The sequence below is a fragment of the Tympanuchus pallidicinctus genome, unplaced genomic scaffold (assembly GCF_026119805.1).
Source record: "Tympanuchus pallidicinctus isolate F22 unplaced genomic scaffold, pur_lepc_1.0 scaffold15, whole genome shotgun sequence".
Taxonomy (NCBI): Eukaryota; Metazoa; Chordata; class Aves; order Galliformes; family Phasianidae; genus Tympanuchus; species Tympanuchus pallidicinctus.
In genome coordinates, this window is record NW_026294669.1 from 15,840,511 (window position 1) to 15,862,588 (window position 22,078).

Below are 22,078 nucleotides of genomic sequence, written 5' to 3' on the forward strand. Positions count from 1 at the left end.
TCCTGTATAAAGCTCAGAGGGCTTTCATGAATGCACAAATTGGGGTATATAGCAGAGCTGATGTAATTGGTTTCTGTATCTAGTCAAAATCCCATGACTTCAAATGTAGATATTAGCAGGATAGAGTTTATTTCTGCTGGATACATTTTAAGTGAGAAAATAATATTGATTTATAATTATTTTGAGTGATTCAGAGATTTTTTATTTGATCTGTCTGTGTAAGTGATTATTTTCCTGCAAACATTTAGTATTTTTTTTTTCCAGCATAATTTTCTTGTGCTTTAAGAAATGGTGTTTTTGTTTCCAGTGTCCAAGACTAAATACATTTACTTTTGGTTTCCATATTAATGCCTCATCATGTTGGTGACAAAATTGATAGAAGGTATCAAAAATATTTTAAGGCTTATGTAGAGGAAATTTCTTTAATTTTGAGTTCATCTTTCTGTAACAAAATTGTTATGTTGTATTGTGTGCTTTTATGTTAGCATTATAATGAACTATTAGGGCCTGACCTTTTATTTTTTTTCTTTTTTTTTTTCTGTTTTGTTTTGTTTACTGTAGTGCCTAATGTTTTAATACTGGTAATACTTCCTTTGAATTATCTAAAACTGGGCTTTATTTTGAGATAGCATTCTCTAATGACCAAACTTCAAGGCAGTAGATATACACTTAGATTTATTACAATATTGTAAGCTTTAAAATAGCTTCCAGCAAGTGCCTTTAAAAGTTAATTGCAGTATTTAAGAAAAGAAAAAAAAAAAGTCCTTTGCTCCTTGTAGTGGGAAATGAATTGATCCACAAAATCTCAATTGTCAAGTGTTCTATTTCTTACTTACTGATTGGAAATGATGGAAGCACAAGTGCTAGGGAAGTTTTAATCATTTGTAAGTTCCAAGATGGTAGATGTAATATGAACATGAGGGATCTAACACATGCTTGTTAATTGTGACAGCAAGGAATTCTTGCTTGTGAGAACAAGACATTAAAAAAAAAAAAAAAAAAAAAAGAGAGAGATTGAAAAGAAAATTTAGTATCAAATCATTATTGCTAACTTCTATGTTTCTGTCTGTCATAATCTTGTTATCTTGTAGATTCAACACCAAAAGACACCCATCTTTTAGATTTTTGTTTAAAAGATTAAAATAAAGCAGGCAACCTGAGACTGAGTTTTTGCCTCAGCTTTCAATTTTGGGACTTTACAATCTTGATCATACTTTGAAATCATGTCAGCATTTCTTGACTAGTGGGGAAATAATTTCTGAAATAGCTTCCTGAAGCTATCCAGATTAAGAGTTGTTTTGGAAATTAGGCAGTTCAGAAGACAGAATATGATAATGCGAAAAATAAAATGAATACCAAATGAATTGTAGCTATGTAATTATACCAGAAACTGGGATGCTCAATAACATTATTGGTAAGTCAAAAATGAAAGAGAATCACATTTTTCACAGTGGGCTGAGTTCAAGTGCAAGACTTTAAGTCATGTAGGATACTGTGGATGTAAGTTTAAAAAGGTTAAAAAGGAATTAGATAATTAAACTCAATTATCCTAATTTGACAGATGCAATCATCAGTTTAGGAAAACTTTGAACTGCTTCCTACTAGAAAGTGGGATTGAATACCAGAAGAAAGACCAGAGATTTCTGCAGTTCTGATTTTACTTTCCTTCCCTGGGCCCATTAAATAGCGTTTGTTATTGTTAGGTTGGCAGTGACAGGTTATATCTTGGATGTTTTTGTGGACAGAAAAATAGTTTTGTTTGGCCTCAAGAGTGGCAGTTTACTTAGTCATCTGTAGATGAGCTCACTTAAAGTAGCAGCTGATTCAAAATGAGTTGGGGTTGCCTATGCACTTACTGCCTTTACTCTTTTTTTGTGACAAGGAGTTTATTTTCTTTCTGATAAGTTATAATTACATGTTTTTAATTTGAGTATTTCTGGAGTAAGTTATTAGCAATTCAGGGATTCCAAACATATGAATGTTTGGCACTCATCAAATATTTGCCATTTCCACAGTGGGCAGCATCAGCCTGGAAAGGTCTATTTGACCATGCTCTTGCTGAATTCAGTAACAAAGGAAATTTAGCTTCATTCTGCTCCACCAATACATTTCCTTGCGATTAACTGAGCCATCTAAACATCGTCACAGGCTTGTGAACTTACATCTATCTTCCCCAAAGCACCTTCCTTTGCTGCATCTCTGGAGCTTTGTTAATATAATTGCTTTGGATGTGATCACAGATCTTATTTTTTTAATCTAGATTACTTTCAAGTAGTTTCAGCATTCACTGTAAGTGTGTTGCCAAGCAATTTATAAGATGCAGCAGGACATGCAAAGTACTTCGTTTTCACAATGGGCAAGTAGTTGCACATTATTTTACAGATTCAGTTCTGAACTTCAAAGAAGGGCACAAGGCTGTCACTGAGCGAGGAAGAGTCATTGAAGAAGCTGATGATGGATATCCAGTGCTTTCATTTTAATTGTATTAATGACAGACTAATACACTGGATTTTACTTGCTTGATTCGTTTGGTTTCTAGCCATGTGTAACTCAACTGATGGGCCCTAAATGACATCTAGTCTGTCTCTTTACTGATGCTCTGCTCACTCTTTACTTAAATAATGATAACATGACTGTTGTAATGTGAAAACCATATTGCAGCAGTTCAAGAAGTTACAGAAAGGATTGTTTCCAAAGTTTTGATGCTTCAGTCTACTGTCGTGATGATATAGTTTTTTTAATCTCCACTTATTCTGCAGTATAACATAAGAGAATTCATGTCCTTACAGTTAAGTGGTACAGTTATGCACAACTCTAGTAAAATCTATTCTTCAGAGGGAGGAAAATTTTTTACGTTGATGAATAAGCAATTTTTTTTTTTTTTTTTTTACTATTCATTTGAATGTACAACTGTATGCAAAATTAGAATCATAGAATCAATGACTGTCGTTTCACATTTATGTTTTGATGATAAGGAGAGACATGAAAACAGGTTTTGAATTTAGACCACTGCAAATACTTAAAAGTGGTATCTATAACGTTGTGCAGAAGAGCTATGATAAAAACTGAAAGCAAATACTTGTAGAAAAGAGATACTTAAGAAACATCTTCCTTGCAATTATGGGTAAGACTGGATCCTATGCTGAAACATTTCAAAGAAATAAACTTAAAAAATACTATTTGTATCAGAATCAAGGAATTTATCAGTTTTGGATTGTACTGTACTGAGAAACCAAGCTTCAGTTGTATTTCAAGGGTTAATACTTAGGTTTAGATGTTTATGCTAAAAAATTCATAAAAATCTTTAAGGACATCTAAAATTCAACCCAGGTTTGGATCTGTTCTAGAATAAAGAAATGTTCAGATATAGAAGTTTTTCTACAGTTTCTATGAATGGTAAGCCAAATTTTGTTTCGGAAAGTACAATGCATTGTAACTTGAATGAAAGCAATGATATTTCCCAAGATTAAAAGAAATGGGATCTCTTACGCTCTCCCACATCCCTTGGTATTTCTGTAGTACTTTTGTGGCTTACACAAATGTGTAATAGCATCCTGTTTTCTTATGCTAACATCTTCATGATTTTTACTTTTGTTTCTGTTTTCCTCTGTGGTTCATTCTTTGTCCATTATGACCCACTATCAGGAGGTGATTAGCACTGTGCAATTGTGGATGTGGTTTTATACAATATTGGTTTTCTAACCCTGACAGCTACAGCAGCAGTAGTCTGAAATTAACTTAGAAACTCACAATCCTAATCACTGGGTTTTGTGCTGCTTCAGCTATGTGTACTTTCAGCCAGATAAACCAAGACTGTATTACTGCAGATGTGAGACGTGTTAAGTGCAATAGCGCTGCTTGGTGGGTCAATTTAGGATTCATTCAAAGTTGAGAATCCAGCTGCCAGGACACACAACTGACTCACATTTAACTTATCATCAACCAGGACCCTCAGATCCCTTTCTGTGAGGCTGCTCTGCAGCCTCTTGTGCCCTAGTCTTTGCATATATCCAGGGTTGCCATGTACCAGGTGCAGAATCTGGCACTTGCAGTGTTATATTAACCAATGAGAATAGATCTCTGTTTAGGAAAATATCTAAAAATCTAACTGCAAAACAAGATCAAAATTGACCATTAAGCTTTCCCACAAACTCATTTAAATAATAGTTGCATTGGTTTTGTTTTAACTGTATCTGCTTTGCTTAGGGCATAGTACGTAAGTGTGGAACTTGGAGAGGCAAGATGCTTGTGGCAAAGTCTGCTTTACTTTAGGTTAGTGAAGTGCTTAATGACACTTCTTTCTCTAGGCACCTTTCATCCTTTTCAGCACTGAGTCTGTTCCCAAACTATTTTTCTTTGTGATTTTTCTTTTCCCCTCTAATGGGATGCATTATGTTGACTGGTTTTCATGTTAAAAAAACAAAAACAAAAACAAAAAAACCAAAAAAACCAAACCCATTCTTTTCTCATTTACTTCTCTGTAGATGAAGAGGTACATTCTGGAGCATTCATTTATTTGGGAACATCTTCTGGATAACTGTGTAATCATAATGTGTATTTCACAGATCTTATTCTTCATGGTAAATAAGGAAATTTGAGGTCATATTGCTTAAGTAATCTTGGAATTGCTGCTATTATTTGTTCTAATGTTTCAAAAATGTAATATTTTATGGATGTTTTAATAGGACCAAGAAAAATGTTATGTAGAGAACCTGCTTTAGCAGAGCAGCTGGACTCAATGATCTCTTGAGGTCCCTTCCAACCCCTACAATGCTGTCATTCGGTAACGTGACTGCTTTTTACCTGAGTGTGCATCAGTGATCTAGCGGCAGTTTCTCTTCAACAGCTGTGAGAGCACTTGAAGAGGATCTCCCACTTCCAAGGTGAATAACTGATCCGCACCGGAGAATTACATCTGGACTTGCTAGTGGACCTGTATGGTACCATGCAAAAGATGGAATTACTGGTGCATTGCAGAGGTTTTGTGATATTGTATAATGCATTGAAAAGATTGCATAATTACATGAGATTTGTTTCCTGTTCATTTTTCTAATTAATTGTCATGGAATTTCCAGTTACTACAGTAATGGAGATTTCACTGAAATCTTGAAGTCTTACAGCACAATATTTGAGTGTACTTGTAATGTTTTCTTTATTTTTTTTCCTTTTCCCTTTTCCTTTTGACATACAAGGAAGATGCAGTATTTCCAATTTGACTAATATGTACGTTTTACATGCTTAACATGTTTGTAGTTGGATTTTTTTTTAGGTGATGATGATTTTTGCTGTTCAGAATTTGACAGAGTTTGTTGGTTTTAGTTTCAAAACAAGAATGAAATATTGGATTAATTATTACTTGAGTTGGGAAAAATATGGTCATTTTTCTAGCATAAGTACTAAAGCTTTAAAAGAAAATTTAGATGACAAAATATGAAGATGGAAATTTTTTTAAAAGTTATTTTGATGCTTATTAATTTTAATGACATCTGAAAATGTTCGGAATATGTAACTTTATCTCCTTGTTTTTATGTTTAATTATGACTTCAAAAATACTTCTTATTTTAGTTTTCTTGATTTGTCATTGTCTTATGTAAGTCCTTTCAGCCTTTTTTTTTTTTTTTTTTCCCCCTATTTTCATGTCTTATTGACAAGATTAAATTTTTTTTCTAAACTACTTCACCCATCAAGGAAATTTTTTCTCTACTGATGTGGTTATATTCTGCTCAGGAGTGAACAAAGAAATGTATGCTTGATTGTTATTTGATTGAGTCTCTCTACTTGATTCCTTTAGGCCAGAAATGTTCTTAAAGCTTAAAATTAAAAGCTAATTTATCTGTGAGCCATTATCAGGTGAATGGATAAGACTAGTGAGGATATTTACTTCCTGACAATGAAGACAGTTTCTTTCTTGTTGTCAGTAATTGTACTAGGCAACAGTAAGCTGTTACCTTGCATTTTATTCAGTTCAGTGCTTCTGGATGTCTGGAAAGTTGACTTTTCAGGTTTTCTTATTTGTCAAAAGTTCTTGATTAAATTTAAGCTGAATATTACAATTTATTTTGTTTTGAACTGTGCCTGCTTAAACCATTTTAAATCATTCTTATCAACTCTCAGTTTAGACTGTACTTTGTTATTATCTCTCCTTAAACTATGGATGTTCATTATCTTTTCCTCTTCAAAAAGAACACAATTGTTGAACACTTAATGGTTTCTCATGAAATCAAGACAGTTACGGAGTATTTGAGTATACTCCTTTACCTCCCAAGCACTTTAAGCCAAATTCAGAAGGTAATTTTTAAGAAATAAGGCCTAGCCTATAGGGTAAATTATACAGATCTATAAAATACCGTTAGGAAATTTAAAATCACTTAGCTGTTAAAGCGCAGTCATTGGTAAAACCTGGGATTTGTTAGACACAGTGCTGTGCTAGCTGGCTGAGGGAAGGGATTGTCCCGCTTAACTCTTGATGGCTCACCTCAAGCACCGTGTGCAGTTTTGGGTGCCAAAACATAAGGGCATAAAACTATTAGAGCCTGCAGGTTGTCACAAGGATCAAAGGGGCAGCACTGGGCTCCGCTCTCTGGTGATGGTGACAGGACAGGAGGGAGCGGCATGGAGCTGTGTCAGGTTGGGTGTTAGGATAAGGTTCTTCACCAGAGGGTGGTCAGGCACTGGAACAGGCTGCCCAGGGCTCTGGTCATGGCATCAGGCTGCTGGAGTTCAAGAAATGTTTGGACAATGCTCTATGACATAGTGTTTAAATTTTGTGTGTTCCCGTGTGAAGCCAGGAGTTGGACTCAATGATCCTCATTACTCTATTCCAACTTAGTGTATTCTGAAATTCTGTGATCAGAAATCTAATGAAGAATTGTCTATCCACTAAAAGATTGGAACTGCATCAAGTTTGGCATTTGTTGTACCCACTGTGCTTCATTACATTGGTGCTATTGTTTGCAAAACACTATAGGAGTAATTTGAATCCTTTGTAATAAAACCTTTGCAGGTAACTATTTTCAAGAATAAAGGAGTTTACTGAAATGCATAGGCAAAAGACTGGAAAGGGTGCACGTGCCAAGGGAAATATTCATCCAGTAGGCATATATCAATGATAAAAAATTTGATGCTATGTATATATGTTATGGAAATAGGTTATAGGAAATGTTGCTGCGGGCAAAGACTTTTCAATTCCAATTCCATGAATTCTTCTGGAGAACAAACCACAAACAAAATAAACTGTTTCCTTAGACTCTCTTAATTTTTAGCTAAGAAACTTTATACGACAGAGGTGAATCTTGTGAATTCAAGCTTAACTCACATTGGTGTCATCTGCCCTGCACGCATACTGTGTTATCTTCTCTTAATTAGCTGTTTGTTCTGGGTGGTAGTGTGGTATGTTCTTGAGGGAAGTTTACTTGAAACTAAATTTTCTCAGAAAGGTCATTACTAGCAAGAGGTGAAAGCCCTTGCTACTGAGAGCTCAGAAATTGGCGTTAATAAGCTTACACTTAAGCAGTGAGCATGAGGGATAATACTCTTTGTGAATCTTGCAGCCTGTTGTGAGATTGAGTCGGTTCCAGTAGTTTTCTTCTGGCCCTGCCTGACTGCCACACTTTTGGTGTGAGAAAAGGTATTGAGGCAAAATTTGCAGGTGTGACTCGAGTGTTTCTGGCTACATGTAGCTAAGTTAATGCCAGAACTGGGGCAGTTTCACCATAATGGTATGGTACTGTGCCTCTGCTAATGATCTCCACTCTGAGACACAACTAATTAGTCTGAGTATGTTGAACATGTGTTCAGCTGCTACTTCTGTGCCTGTGTCTGACACTTTGTTCAGGTGCACTGACTCACCCAAAACCAAGTCTCCAAGTATCAGACCATTGACAGAAACTTCTAAGTTTCTCGAGTATTCGTGAAGCTTTTAAGCTCCATTTCAAGGTGGAGATTTCACAGATAGGTGTGCGTGTTGGTGCTAGCATATCTGGTGTAAGCCAGGTATGTTTAGGCTCCTCATCAGGGTGCCTACCACTGGCCTCTGCCCAGTGCCCTGCAAACCTCCTGTGGGGAGAGTGATGATGATGCCCATGGCCTGCCTTTTATTAGTGGCTCAGTAGTTAAAATAAACTGAGGGCCACAGCAAGACCTGGCTTTGATTTCTTTCAGTTTTTTAAAAGGATAAAAGACTGTTCCTGTCATCTCACAAGTGTGTAGGAACTGTGAAACAGTGCTCTCTCTTCTTTCCAGTTTTTTTGCAGGTGCAGGAGTAAATCCTTGAATCATTTTGGACAGGAGTTTATCTCCTGTGGATGAAACAGTGTAGATGGTGTTACAATATTGCTAGAAGATGAAGCAATGGCCACCCATGTATTTGAGGTGCTATTGGATGTGTAGACTATGTTTTTCAGAGAGCATTCTAAAGGTGTCTGGGCACCTAAGAAGCAAGAGCAGCACCTGAACCTGGGCCCTGACTGGGTTTAGTCTCTGGTCAGAAACTGAGCTTTCTTTGCGTTGTTTAGTCCAAGAGATGTATCAGCTGTGTTTTAGCCACAAATGGAAATTGAATGTAAAGCAAAAAAAAAAAAAAAAAAAAAAAAAAAGAGGCTTGTAGATCTAGGTGGCTGCCAGTTTGTCTGAATCCAAAATGTATGTTACTGAACTTCACAAAGAAATTAAGTAGTTTATTTTGTCCTGAATAGTTCACTAACACCAACATCTCTCTCCTTTGCTAAAATAATTATTCCAGTTGTCTGCTGATGAAGTATAAGCCTTTGTTTTATTGGGAGTGCTAACAGGATTTTTTTCCCCTAAGTACACTACAACAAAATGTTTCATAAGTTTGATCATGTGCTTTCAAATTCTGTGAAAAGCAGGGAGTTAAGATATGGAATAAAAATAAATAATGTAAGCCCAGAGTTTTAATTGCATGCAGAGTATTGTGTGAACTTTGTTCTCAGTGCCAGGCATATGTATGTATATTTCCCAACATTTGCACTATCTGTCTAGTAGTTTAATTAATAATTTCTTGCTTCTCAACTTTACTAACCAGAGTGTATGATATGAAAGCTTTGATCTCATTTTTCATAAAGTAAATAAAAAAACAAGTCTGGAAAAAAATGCTTTTATAGTATAGGGAGATCAGATACACTGTGCAAATAAAATCAGATTTACAATTTTATTGACAACACCACAAATGAGTATTGTTTACTAGAATCTGAACATGTAAAATTCTCCGTAACATCACAGTGTTTATGGATTTTGAAATGGCACTTTCTTTATATGTAATGTACATGAAATATGTACCAGTTCCTTTGGTACATATTTCCTCTGTCACATGAGGCTATTTTTCCAACACATAATACGTGTAGGGTTTTTTTTTCTGATTTTTGAATAATCAGCTTTTCCTTTTGCTCATTAAGCATAAAAATACAGCCAAGGTATTAACAAATGCAGGGTATTAACAGTGACCAGTCTCTACCAAATACAAAGTTCTTTTTATCTGTTACCTAATTAACATACTTTAATTAGTTCACTACATTTAACAAACATGTTACGTAAAGCTCAACACTTTATTCCTTCAGGATAATTATGACATTCAATCTAATGTGCCAGACTGGACTGTAAGAATAATTAATCCAGTTTATATTTATTAATTTAGTATATAGAATAGCCTGAAAGGCTGCATAGAAAGATAGTGCTTAGCATGGCAGCGTCAGGCTGCTGGGAAAAGAACTGGAGGATCTACCCTGGGAAGGCTCTGGCTGGGGGGAAAAAGAAGGGGACAAAACAAAGTTAAATCAAGACCCTGCTGATGCCGTGTCACAGAGGCCATCTGGGGTCATGCTTGGGAAGCAGTGAAAGAAATCCCGTGGTTCTGCCTTCTCGTGCTTTTTGTACCTTTTACCTCTGTTCATTACTTCTGTGGATTCAAAACAAAAATACTTAATAATTAATACAAAAAAAATGCATGTATTTCTCTCAAAAAAACTCTCTTGCAATTCTGCCGTTAAAATCAGAAAGATAACTTTTGAGTACTATTTTTTAACCTGCTTGAAAAATGCATTTTAAATGAATTTACTGTTTTAGTATGGCTTTTGATAACTGTCTGGGCTTTAATGAGTCTTGGGTTATGAAAAACAAAATTATGTACAAGAAAAACTGCAAAACTGAAAAGAAGAGCTTTTGCTGTGAGGAAATACACTGACCTGACAAGGCAAGGGCCTGTTTTCTGTGACCAGAATGGCCTGCTATGCTTGATGGCTTGTAAGAAATATTGGCTTCCTGAACCTCTGAGAAACCTTTGGCATTGCCTTGTATACCATCTGGATAGAATGCTGGATGCTCAAAAATGTCTTGTATGGTTAACACACACAAGCATGTATCTACAAAGCTTGAAAGTGTCTAGAACTTCTTCTTAGGAGATCAAAAGGCTTTGTGTACCCTATTGGTAACAAAAATGATGGACAGTATAAGTTTCCTAGTGGGCATAATGCCATCTAGCTATAAACAACTGTGGCTGTAAAGCTTTGCACAAAGGTCATGCTGATGACCTGGAAAATAGGCTTATGCTTAGGAATGTCAAGTTGGTAGAGGTGCCTAAGAGCATGAAGAAAGTAAAGCAATGCATTTTTTCTTGAAATAGGTTATGATGGTACTGGGAATGGGAGGTTTATATTTTTACTTAAAATACAGATTTTAGACATTGTATCCTTGGAAAAGATAATGAGGTGAGTACATGGAGCATCTGTTTGAATAGAGAACTCATTTATTTGAGTCAAACTAATTCTGTTTCTCCTGATGGTGAAAGATGTCTTTGTATTTTCAAAGTGAGAAAGCCCAGATTTATTCTACCTTAAATGCAGACTCTGATTTTGTTTCTCCAGCCAGCTTTCTTTTTTTTTCAGGGAACCAATGGTTTGTGATGAGTTAGAGCACACTATGTATAAAGTCTATGGTCTATTGACTGCTGGAGGCTAAGTGAAGTAAAAAGTAATTTAAAAAAGTATGAAACATTTATGAAAATTTTCTTTTATGATATGGTCTGAAATGTTTTTCTTGGCTCAATGCAAAGTACTATCATTTGGCATGAATTATTTCTCTTGCATTTATTCTAAATATTTTTCCTGCTAAAATTGAGTGAACTCTTGTTACTAATTAATTCAATGAGTTGTTTTTAGAGATTCAAGCAATAGCCATGGTATTTAGAATGATATATAGTAAATGAGCTTTTGTATAAGTTGCATAACTTTAATAATGTGGATGTATTTGTGAAATAATAGATAAGACTTCTCTCATCATCTTGTTGCCAAATGGGTAGACTGCCATGTATTTGTTTTCAAATTAAGTTTATTTTCTTTCAAGGGTAGGAAGGAAACTGCAATTGGAATTGATATTTTCCCTGACTAGCCAGAATGAAAGTGCCATAGTTGAAATGCTCAAAAATTTTGCTAATAGTGTGTGTTAGTTACCATATTTGAATGATTCCTTTCATAATTCTTGTTGTATACCATTCTCTCATGAGTTTGCACACAACACTGAGCATGTTAAAATGTAGAATTTTCCTTGGAAACAAAAATTAGGTTGGTAATTTCAAGTCATTATATGGAATGATTTGAGAATAATCAGATGAAACGGTGCAGATGCTCTTGGATTGTATCTGAGGTAGCAGCTGTGTTGTCATATATTGTTTTGAAAGGTAGTATAAAATTTCTTGAAATAAATTTTGGAGGATCTGTTGAAAATATAATTCCTTGCGTGTACTTTGTGGATTTGGAGTACCAATTATTTTAAACTAATTCAAAGATTTGGTTTTCTTTTTCATTTCTATCTTCTGCCTTAGTACTGAAAACCCTAACTTTTAGCAATTTATGTGAAGACTCTTCAGATTATGAATGTATTATCATTTAATTACTTCTTGTTTTCTGTGCAATCAAAGTAGAAATAAATCCGAAACTTGGAGATAATCTTTGAGAATTTAAATAATTCATATAAAGCAAGATTGATAATATTAAACGCTGCTATGGTTAAAGTGTTTTCATGATGTTGTTAACTCCTTACAATATTGAAAACAATAGGCAATTGCAATTCACATTAGTTTTTCTTGAACTTTTTTTCATACTGAAGTGCATTTTTATTTTTGTCTAAAACACTTCTTTCAGTAAGCTGATACAAGAACCAAGTTAATTTAGAGCATACCTTATTTGATGTTAGTGATGTAGTCACATATTCAAATAAAATATTTAGATTACCTGGTAAATGAGGCTTCAGTATGTAGCATGATATGGCTGAACAAGTCATGAAATGTGACATTTGAGTACATTTTTTACTGCATTGATAAGAAAAGATTGCTTTGTCCAGGAGATCACAGCATTTTATTCAGACGAGTTTTGAATGTCCCAGGTAGTACAGCTAGCATTACTTCTCATGTGAGATTGTTCCATGGGGAATACAATTCAAAGTCAGTTTCTAATCATTTACTTATGTGAATTTCACACTATTAAATGTCAGTTTTCCTTCCAATAAAAACAGAGAAAATAAGATAACATTTTCATATGGAATTTTGAAACAGTTTTTAGGAATAATGAGAGCACTTATGCCTCAGTAATGAGCATTTTAGATGGGAATGTAGTGAAAGAAGGAAAGAGTGGAAATTCTATAACTGAATTTTTATCTGATGGATTGATGTTACATCTTTCTATCAATGCAAATTTGGTGTTAATATGCACCTGCTTTTAGTTCTGCAGTCTGGTCTGAGAACTCAGTGATTATGTTTAAATGCAAGTTCAGTAAGATAATATCTGTTGAAACATTGGATATAGCACCATGTGAAAGCCACGTACCCAATGAAGAGTATGCTGTAGATGCAGAACAGCTGATGAGAATGCCCTTGCTTTGTAGTTATCTTCTCTGAAATTTTACAACTGTGAGCATAGCTCACAGTTGTAAAATAACAGTTTTTATAAAGGTTTAGAGATGGGATTATTATCATGGAATGTAGTGAATGCTCCCTTGCAAATGCAGGATGACATCTCTTATCACTTAGCCTTGGATGTCCTTCAGAATTTTGTGTTTTTTTTCTCTCCAACTTAGAAAACAGTAAGCTTTTATGTAAGCAGAAAGACAGTGTATATATGATGGTTCCACCGATATTGAAGAGAGATACAAGAGTAGGATTCTGTTGAATTCAGAAACCTTGTATCTACCATCATTATTCCCTAGTGAGGTGTTCTTCTGCTGTTTTTTTTTTTTTTCCCCTCTCAGAGGTGGAGAAAAAAGAAAAAGCAAAATAAACTGCCTCTGGGTTTCTCTTTCAGGATGAAGAAGTTTCATTATCATGGGGAAAGCTTAGCCATGGTAGATCTGATCATTTAGGTTTTACACTGGCATCCAGTATCTGCATTTTGTGTGTAATGCACAAAATCTGTCAGGCAGCTCAAGTTCATGCAATATTTTAGAATCAGAAGTGGTGTACATTCCTTGTGTATGTAAATGGCATATTTGTACTTAAGAAAGAATGATTGTGAAGAATTATGAAAATAAGTCCTTGCACCTTTGGCAAAACAAAATGGTAACAGTTAATGCAGTGTCCTGGTTAACATTTTTACTTCAGGGTAAAAAGTCTTTATAATGGCTACTGTTCAAGAAGATCTGCTATTGCCATATTTAATATAGCCATTTAATCTAAATTCACTTCTTTTGAATAGTATTCACAAGATCTGACTAAATTTCTTAAAATTGCTTATCATTATAAGGCAAGCATATACGAAATTGCTACCTCCCCTTCAAAGCTGCAAAATTTTCCTTGTCTGGAATGTATCTCAAAGTATTATATTTCTTCATCTCAATATTCTTTTGCCTTTCTTTCTTCTTTACACTTTGGCTCTTTAGCCAGTATAATGTACTGAAGCAGTTAGCTGAAAGGCAGTCTAAATTTAAAAGCAGGCAGTGTTTGACTTTTGAAACTCTTATGGGAGATTCTGTATCTTCCAACAGGATTTTTGTCCCATTTTTATATATTTTAAGCAATCATTGGCTGTTTTTCTTTCTTGAAATCTTAATGATTTTTTCCATGTCCTTGCATTATTGGGTGTAAATTGTGTTTTAAACATTAAAACAATATATGGGCAATGACATTTATAAAGCATTTTGAAGTTTTCTAGGAAATTGTGGTTTTCTTCCCTGTTATTACTTTTAAATATCTATCAATTTGTCTAGTTTTTATAGCCTGTTTGTCTCTGCAATTTCATAATTCAATTCAAAGTATCCTAACACTTAGGGCCTACTCTTAGTTTTTTTTTTTTTTTTTTCTCCTTTATTTTCTTTCTCTCTCTCTTCTTCTTCCCATATCAATAAAAGGAAGGAATGCCCTGTCTTAGAGCCTGTCTAGGCTTTGGATGTCTGGTCTCAGTCATAAGTAAGCTTATCTTTTAGTAAAGCATGTGTGATGCTTGAATAACTTCTCTGTGTCTGCTGCGAGAAAAAGGTGATCAGACAGATCTGGTGCAGTTAATCTTAGCCTGCTTGCTCTCCATAAAAATAAACATCTCATTTTGTTATGACATATATTTTGCAAAAAAGCAAATGTTTGTTCCAGAGCCCACATTTCAGAATTGATTTTGGAAAAAAAGTACTCAATCCTTTTATTTATTATTTTACTTTTGTTGCAGGAGCGATAAAGTTAGATAGTAATCTGTCTATTGCATATGTGTGCGGTAAACTGCATTTATAAAGTACCTTTTGTTGTCTTTCTTTCTTCCCATCATACACATACAGTTTTTGTTAAGCTGATTAGCCTAATCCTAAATGAAAACTCTTCTAATAACTGTTTTTCCCCTTTGTCTGCTTTCAAAGCAGTGGCTTTTCTCCCAGAACTTTGAAATTCGTATCCCACATTAGTTTAGGATTCCAAAGGTATATTGCACAGGTTCGACACGAGTTCTGTGCTTTGATGCTTATGGGTAGAAAAACACATGAAATGTGATTTACATAATTGAAATAAGCATTTAAAACAACCTGCAAATTTTAGGGATAGTTGACACACATTTCTTTTGGGATCGCTTTTGACTAAGAAATGTTGATTTAAATGATCATTTGTAATCACTCTCATGTAGAATAAATATATTTTATAGCAAACAAATTTGTATATGTATGTAAATGGATTTTTTAAAATATGTCTTTACAACAGGTATATCCTTCTTGTCTGTATTTTATTGATTAAAAGTCAAACTTTTGAAGGGCTGTGATGCACAGTCTAAGCTGGTACCTGGGGAACTGCACATGTATTTGATTCTTTAGAAGTATAGTTAGACTAAAAAGTGCACAGCTGAGTTTGTTGTAAAAATAATTGTATGCCAATATTTTTACATATTCTGAAGACACCTGTATGAACTTTTCTTTTTTGTCTTTTTTTTCCACTTGTTCAATTGAATCAGTTTTATCTGATCTAGGGCTAGTTGTGTATATATTGTAATTAGCTATATTTTTTTAGAAAAAGAGAAATGTTAGAGTTCTCTGCCCATGAGGTTATCAGGTCAAGGCTCAGCAATGCATCAAAGTAGTTCTGCATATTTCTTCACAGATCAAAGCGATTATTAAAGAATACGAACTTCTTTTTTTTGGTGCTAACATTGGAGTGGAAGGGGCTAACTCCCCAGAGTGTAGAAGTTATATAATTTGTTGATACTATGCTGACTTATGCCTCTTGAAGCTTTGCCTCCAGCAGAAGCTGAAGGGAATGAGAAGTGATCGAACTGAGAGACCATCTAGGAAACTTCATCACATTTGTCATTATTGAAAGGGCCATCTTAACATGTGGTAAGGCTCAGAAGAAAATTATTTCTGCTCGGAGAATATTAATTTTTTTTTTCTTATAGGATCAGCTGACAGAATAGGCTTTCTTCTGGCTGCTCTTCCCCTTCTGTTTTCTTTAAAAGGAAGGACGGAAGCTTGGAAATATCTTAAATATAGCAGACAAGTTGGCATTTTGCCATCATTTTCTGCTAGCAGAATGGCTAATGGTAATTATGTCAAAATGTAACATTTCTTTTCCTTGAATTAAAAAATTTTAGTGCAAAATATTTAGAAAAGTTAGATCTATTCTGAGATGGGTGAGAAGCTAGCATTACTGAAGAGATTACTTTTTCTTAAGAAAAAGAAATTTTTCTTCTTCAGGAACAAGAGAGAGATGAAAAGGGTCAAAGGTATGAGGTGCACAGTATAATTAGGATCACCTTCAGTATTACATAATATCTGGGAGATACCCAGAGTAACATCATCTGTCCTTTACCTTCTCTGGAAGTTCTAGAAGCACTTGCTTTGTTAATCAGATTCCAGCATTATTCATTGTATTGTTATTTCTTCATACACGGGGAAAATAAATTAATATTGCAATATACAACATTGAGTCCAAACTCAACCTTCTTATTTTTGTGGAGAGGAGAATGTGTTCTTACACTCAGTTCTAGCTTCTACAGTTGTCAACTAGGCCATTAGTCAAACGTCCTTGGCAGTATATGAAAGGAAGCAGTTTTTCACATGCCATGGCACAAGTTAGAATATTGCTGAGATGCTTAAAAAGGTACAAACCTCTGCTTTCTTTAAAGTTTAAAAAGAAGATCATGATTATTTTAAATTTGACCACATAAGCTATTTGCTAGACACACACTTAAAAATCATCACTTCAATCTGATTTCACAAATATCTAATTAATATTTTCTTGACAATTATAATATTTATAGGAAAGTAAGTGTAATACTGCAAACTTTGGAAAGATTTTGTTGTTATATATATATATATATTTTTCTAAATACAACTACAAGCAACCATCTATTTTAAATACACCATAAATAAAGTATTGTCAGTAGATGTCGTCATCTTAGACTATGTACTCTTCAACAGTCTGAAGAGAAAGGAGATGTTTGCCTTCTCCTACCTTATCTTTTGGGAAATGGGTTATTAGACATTTTCATATTTTCAATATGTTTTTGAACGTAAGATACTGGATAGAAATCTTTTCACTTTCTTTTCACTGGTTGTTACGTATGTGTTCTGATTTGTCAGCAGCATGTAGTGCAATGATATGTGTCACCAAGAACACCTTGAGATACAAGCTTCATTTTTAGTGTTAGGATGCAGCATCACTGGTGATGAGATATTTGGAAAGGCAGGTTTTGATCCTGTACATTAACTGTTAGAAAAGTTGGAGCCAAGCAGTTATTTTGTAAGTTTTGATTCTGCAGCAGTGGTTCAGGTCTGCTTCTGCTTATTTCCTGGTTTGTTTTGTAAATGCTTTGAGTTTCCTTTAACCACCATCATGGTTGTCCATAGATGAGCTGATTAGACTTATGTAACGCCTATTGAAATAATCACAAAAGGTGTCTTTGGACAGTATTTCTTTCAACTGAATAGAGCAAGCATGTCCACAGACTATCACAAGTTTTTATTGATTTAATAAACTTAAACTTATATTTTTGAATTAATTTCGTTTCTGTCTTGAGAAGTGTACTTCCATTTTATAAAAAACACCTCCAATAATTCAATGGGAGAATTAAGTAAGTGATAAATATATAGACTAAAGGAAGGTAATAGAAGCAGTCCTTTCATTAGGATTAAAGGGAAATAGACTATCATTAATTACTTTTGAGCTTATTCCCCTCAAGTACAAAGATTTTTTTTTTAATCTGTGTTGGTCCAAGAGATCCCCAGAAAATTAAGTTTTGATGAATTATTTTGGGTAAGAGAAATTGCTGAGCTATTTATATTGTTAAAACCATTCTGTGTTTCAAGAAAAAAAGTTTGTGTCTTAAGTACAGAAGAAACCAACTGTTGAGTCTTTTTTTTTTTAATTTTTTTAAATTAATTTTTTAAAGTTTTTAAAATTGATTCCAGGTTCTAAATTATTTTCTTTAATGCTGGTATCTTGAGAGTTACATAGATCTCATCCTCAGCCTTTCCTTTGTTAAGCTGAAGATGATGTACTCTTTCACTTTGTTCTTCATATTTCCTTGACTGTTGCGTCGACCAATAACCCCAGATCTGTTTTCTCTACACCATCTAAACCATCTTCCAGCAACTCTGCTCCAAGCTTGTAGCATTGCCTGAGGGTGTTATGGCTAAAGCAAGGGACTTGGAACTTGGTCTTGTTGAGCTGCATCCCATTGGCCTCAGCCCAGCTATCCATCCTGTCCAGATCCGTGTGCAGGGCCTTCCTATCCCAGGCAGATCGGCACATCCTCCTAGCTTGGTGTCATCTGCAAACTTATTGAGGGTGTACTCAATCCCCTTATTCAGGTCATCATTAAAGATTTGAACAGGACAGGCCCCAAAACTGACCCCTGGGGAACACCACTCATGACTGGTTGCCACCTGGATTTCACTTGATTCACCACTGCTCTCTGGGCCGTCTGTCCAGCCAGTTCTTTACCCGCAAGGAGTGTATGTGTTCAAGCCACGGGCTGCCAGCTTCTCCAGGAGAATACTCTGGGAAACAGTGCTGAAGGCTTTGCTGAAATCTAGGTAGACTATGTCAACAGCATTGCCCTCATCCACCAGGAAAGTGTCTTAATCATAGAAGGAGATCAGATTGGTCAAGCAGGACCTGACTTTCATGAACCCATGCTTGCTAGGATGGATCTTCTGATTGTCCCTCACATGTCATGTAATCTCTCTCAAGATGATCTACTCTATAACCTTTCCTGGCACCAAAGTCACACAGTCAGGCTTGTAGTTCTCCAGATCCTCCTTGTGACCCTTCTTGTAGATCAGAGTAACACTGGGAAGTTTCCAGTCGTCTAGCACCTCTCCAATTGACCAGGAATGCTGATAGACGATGGAAAGCGACTTGATAATCATTTCCACCAGCTCCCTCACCACCCTTGGGTGGATCCTATTCAGCCCCATGGACTTGGGACTACCCTCCAGTCCAGGTGGAGTAGTAGGTCTCTAACATTCTGATTCCTGAATCATTAGGAATTTATTCGGCTTCCCATCTGAGACTTCTAGGTCAGGGGTTAGGGTGCCCTGAGGATAACTGATCTGACTTTTAAAGACAGACAAAAAGAAGGCATCGGGAACCTCAGTCTTATCCTTTTATCTTCAGCGGTCACGTTCCCTATTGTATCCAGATAAGGATGGAGATTCTCCTCAGTCCCCTTCTTACTGCTAATATATTTGTAAAGAAGTTTTTTTTGTTTTTGTTTTTCCCCTCTTTTGTCTCAAGGGCCAAGTTAAGTTCAGGCTGGGCTTTTGCCTTTCTAATTTTCTCCCTATGCATCTTAACAACTTCTTTGTACTCTCCTCGAGTTGCCTGTCCCTTCTTCCACAGCATTCTCTTTTTCTTCTGGAGCCTCAGGAAAGGTTTCCGGTTCCTCCACACCAGTCTTCTTCCCTTCCCACTCACCTTGCAGTACATGGGGACAGCTTGCCTCCTGCACCTGTAAGACTTCCTTCTTACAGAACATCCAGCCTTCCTGGATCCTGTTACCATACAGGACTATTTCCTTTGCTTCATTCCATGTTGCTAGCCTCTGTATCTTGTCTAGGTGGCTTGTGGGGACTTGAAAGAGGTTGTCAGTAACTCACAGGCTGTACTTCCTGTGGTTGTACTTCCTTAGATAGGCGCAAGCAGCTACTGATATGAATAGTTTGCAGAACTGAGTGTTGGCACAGAAATGAATAACATAATGTTTAGTAATGATGTATTGCTATTTCTTTTAATTTACTTTTGGAAATGAAAATATTACCGTAGGAGAAGTGGGGAAAGCTATTTTCCTTGTCTTCTATCGCTGAATCACTCTGGTCTATTTTTCGAAGGATCGTTTGTCTCTTTGTGTATGTATTTATATCCTGTGCACATAATTTAGTAATTTTCTTTTGTTTGAAAGTGAACTCATGAACTATTCTAGAAGAACTCTAGAAGTAGCATCTTCCAAGAACATTCACATTGTTTCAAGTGGCACCTGCACTATCACTGGCACTGAAAAGATAATATCAGGGTAGGTTAGGCCTGTTGGATGACTCTTGGAGAATGTAAAAAGCATCAAATCTATCCTGATTTGGTACTTTAAAGCCTCATAGGACTTCTCTGACTAGCATCTACTACTGAAGATAGCTTCAGTAGTCAGGAACTTTGCACATCTAAGCACAGGTCACCACAAACCTCCTAGAAATGCATGACAAAACAAGGTGCTACTCCCTGTAGGCGAAGTGTTCTTATGTTGAGACAGTGGCTGGTTGTATACAGTGAAACAATTAGAAATTATTAGAAGACAGTTTCTCTTTATATAGGGAAACTTGATATTCATGGATGAGACTAGTTTATTATTCTCAGTGCCATAATGGGGACAACTCTAAGCCAAACTCGATTAACTGTAAGTTACTCAAAAAATCAATTACTACAACTGTATTAAAATAATTCTAAATGAACAGAATGGAATCTGAGTGAATTAATTTAGGACCACTTACATCTTGTTTCAGCATCTGCTTATATTTCAAAATAAAATAAGGACATTCACATTAATTTGAAAAACATGAGATCTATTTGGGTCAATATAGTTAAATCCGGGGTGATTTCCCCACCCTTCCCCCACATTTTATTTGTTTGTAAAATTCAACCAGTAGCAATGTATTTTAGTATGTGTTGAGATGATATTCTTGTGTGTTAAGAATATGGGCTGTGTCACAAAAGGACTTTGTCTCAATGCTACTAATTTTTTTGTGGGTCAAACTTTCTCAGTTTGTAAGTTGCGCTATTTCTTCTTAATTCTGTGGTAAGATTTTTTCTTTGCAAAAAGTTGTTGCTACAATAATAGCAAAAATAACTATAAATATAAATAAATATAAGTAACAATCTATTTCACTTTACACTTGCATCAAATATGTGTTTTAATAAAAAATGTAGCTATTACTGCATAGTCTTAAATGTTTAAAAATTACTGTGGAGGGTACTGTACATTTGTTAGCCTGAAAGGTCTCTAGTATCAGAAAAAAAAACATGCATGATTGCTTTGTTTGATAGCAAAACACATTTATACTGTCATAATACTGGCACATTTTCAAAGCATGCTGTTTTCTGGCTGCTAGCAGGGAGCAATGGAAACAATGCAGTAATCATGCAATTTCTTGAAAATAAACACCAAAATGATTAAGCAAGCAGTGTTTTTAATTTAATAGGGACTCAGATAAGTCTGCATTAAACAGCTGTTTCAGTACCACAGAGATATTTTAATGCCTTGCTGCCTGTAAATTGTTTGTAATTTATTTCTGGTAATTTTCCTTTGGATCAGACTGAGGCTTCTTCTGAATGGTGATATTGCTTGTTGAGGAGTGGTCATGCGAGCAAAATTTGATAACCTCGATATGTCACTTCATCTGCTGCTTTTCTTTTGTTAATGCAAAGCTGGTTGCATAATATCTAATTTCTCCTTTAGCTGACCACAGATGAAAACAATCTATAATGGCAGTGCTGGGTTTTATAAAAAACGCAAGTGAGGAGTTGAAGGATGTGGCTTGTTCTGTTTGGATGATGCAGGATTGCTTTAAGCAGTAAGCTTACAGTTTTCAGATGGCATTAGCAGCATCAGTGATATAGCTGTGTCAGCCTCCTTGTCTACTGGATGTCTGTAACTGCACGGAGGAAACTATATTTAAGATCTGATATCTGGAGGGTAATGACTCCTGCACTTACTGATGGACAGAATGGCTGTTAGTGCTTTCTTCGCTAGCCCAGAAGATTCTGAGAGATAGATGAATCTGTGATGCACTTCTGTAAGACAGGAGATGCAATTTTTGGGGGTCTCTGGAAATAGAAAGGTCATGCAGCTTGGAACCGGGGAGACATTACAATCTTTAAGTCATCAGGTATGACCTCATAGTTTATACTAATATTTCTAATGTAAAGGTTTGTTTTACTGTTTTAGGTCATTTACGATCTCTTTGTCTCCGTAATTGCTTCATGTTGGATTTGCTACAGGATTTATAGGGTAGACTGTTTACATAAGTAGAGCAACATATATCTTGCAAATGTAATGTGTTGTCAATTGCTATTTGAACAGCGTAACATTATTCTGTATATATCTTTTCAACCTGC

General features: G+C 35.4%; 1 protein-coding gene across 5 annotated transcripts in view; it reads left to right on the forward strand.

Moving 5' to 3' along the window:
• Positions 1 to 22,078, forward strand: part of SLC4A10 (solute carrier family 4 member 10) — a 151,595-nt gene that overhangs the window by 10,978 nt on the left and 118,539 nt on the right. Inside the window, exon 1 of one of the 5 annotated variants that reach the window (XM_052675472.1) lies at positions 21,389 to 21,849. The exons of 1 other annotated variant lie outside the window; for it this stretch is intronic. In XM_052675472.1, coding sequence (XP_052531432.1) covers positions 21,769 to 21,849 — 81 coding nt within the window. In that variant the 5' untranslated portion in view covers positions 21,389 to 21,768. Of the gene's footprint in view, positions 1 to 21,388; positions 21,850 to 22,078 lie in introns of those variants that run through there. 3 more of the 5 variants (XM_052675470.1, XM_052675468.1, XM_052675469.1) reach the window with 3 other exon arrangements.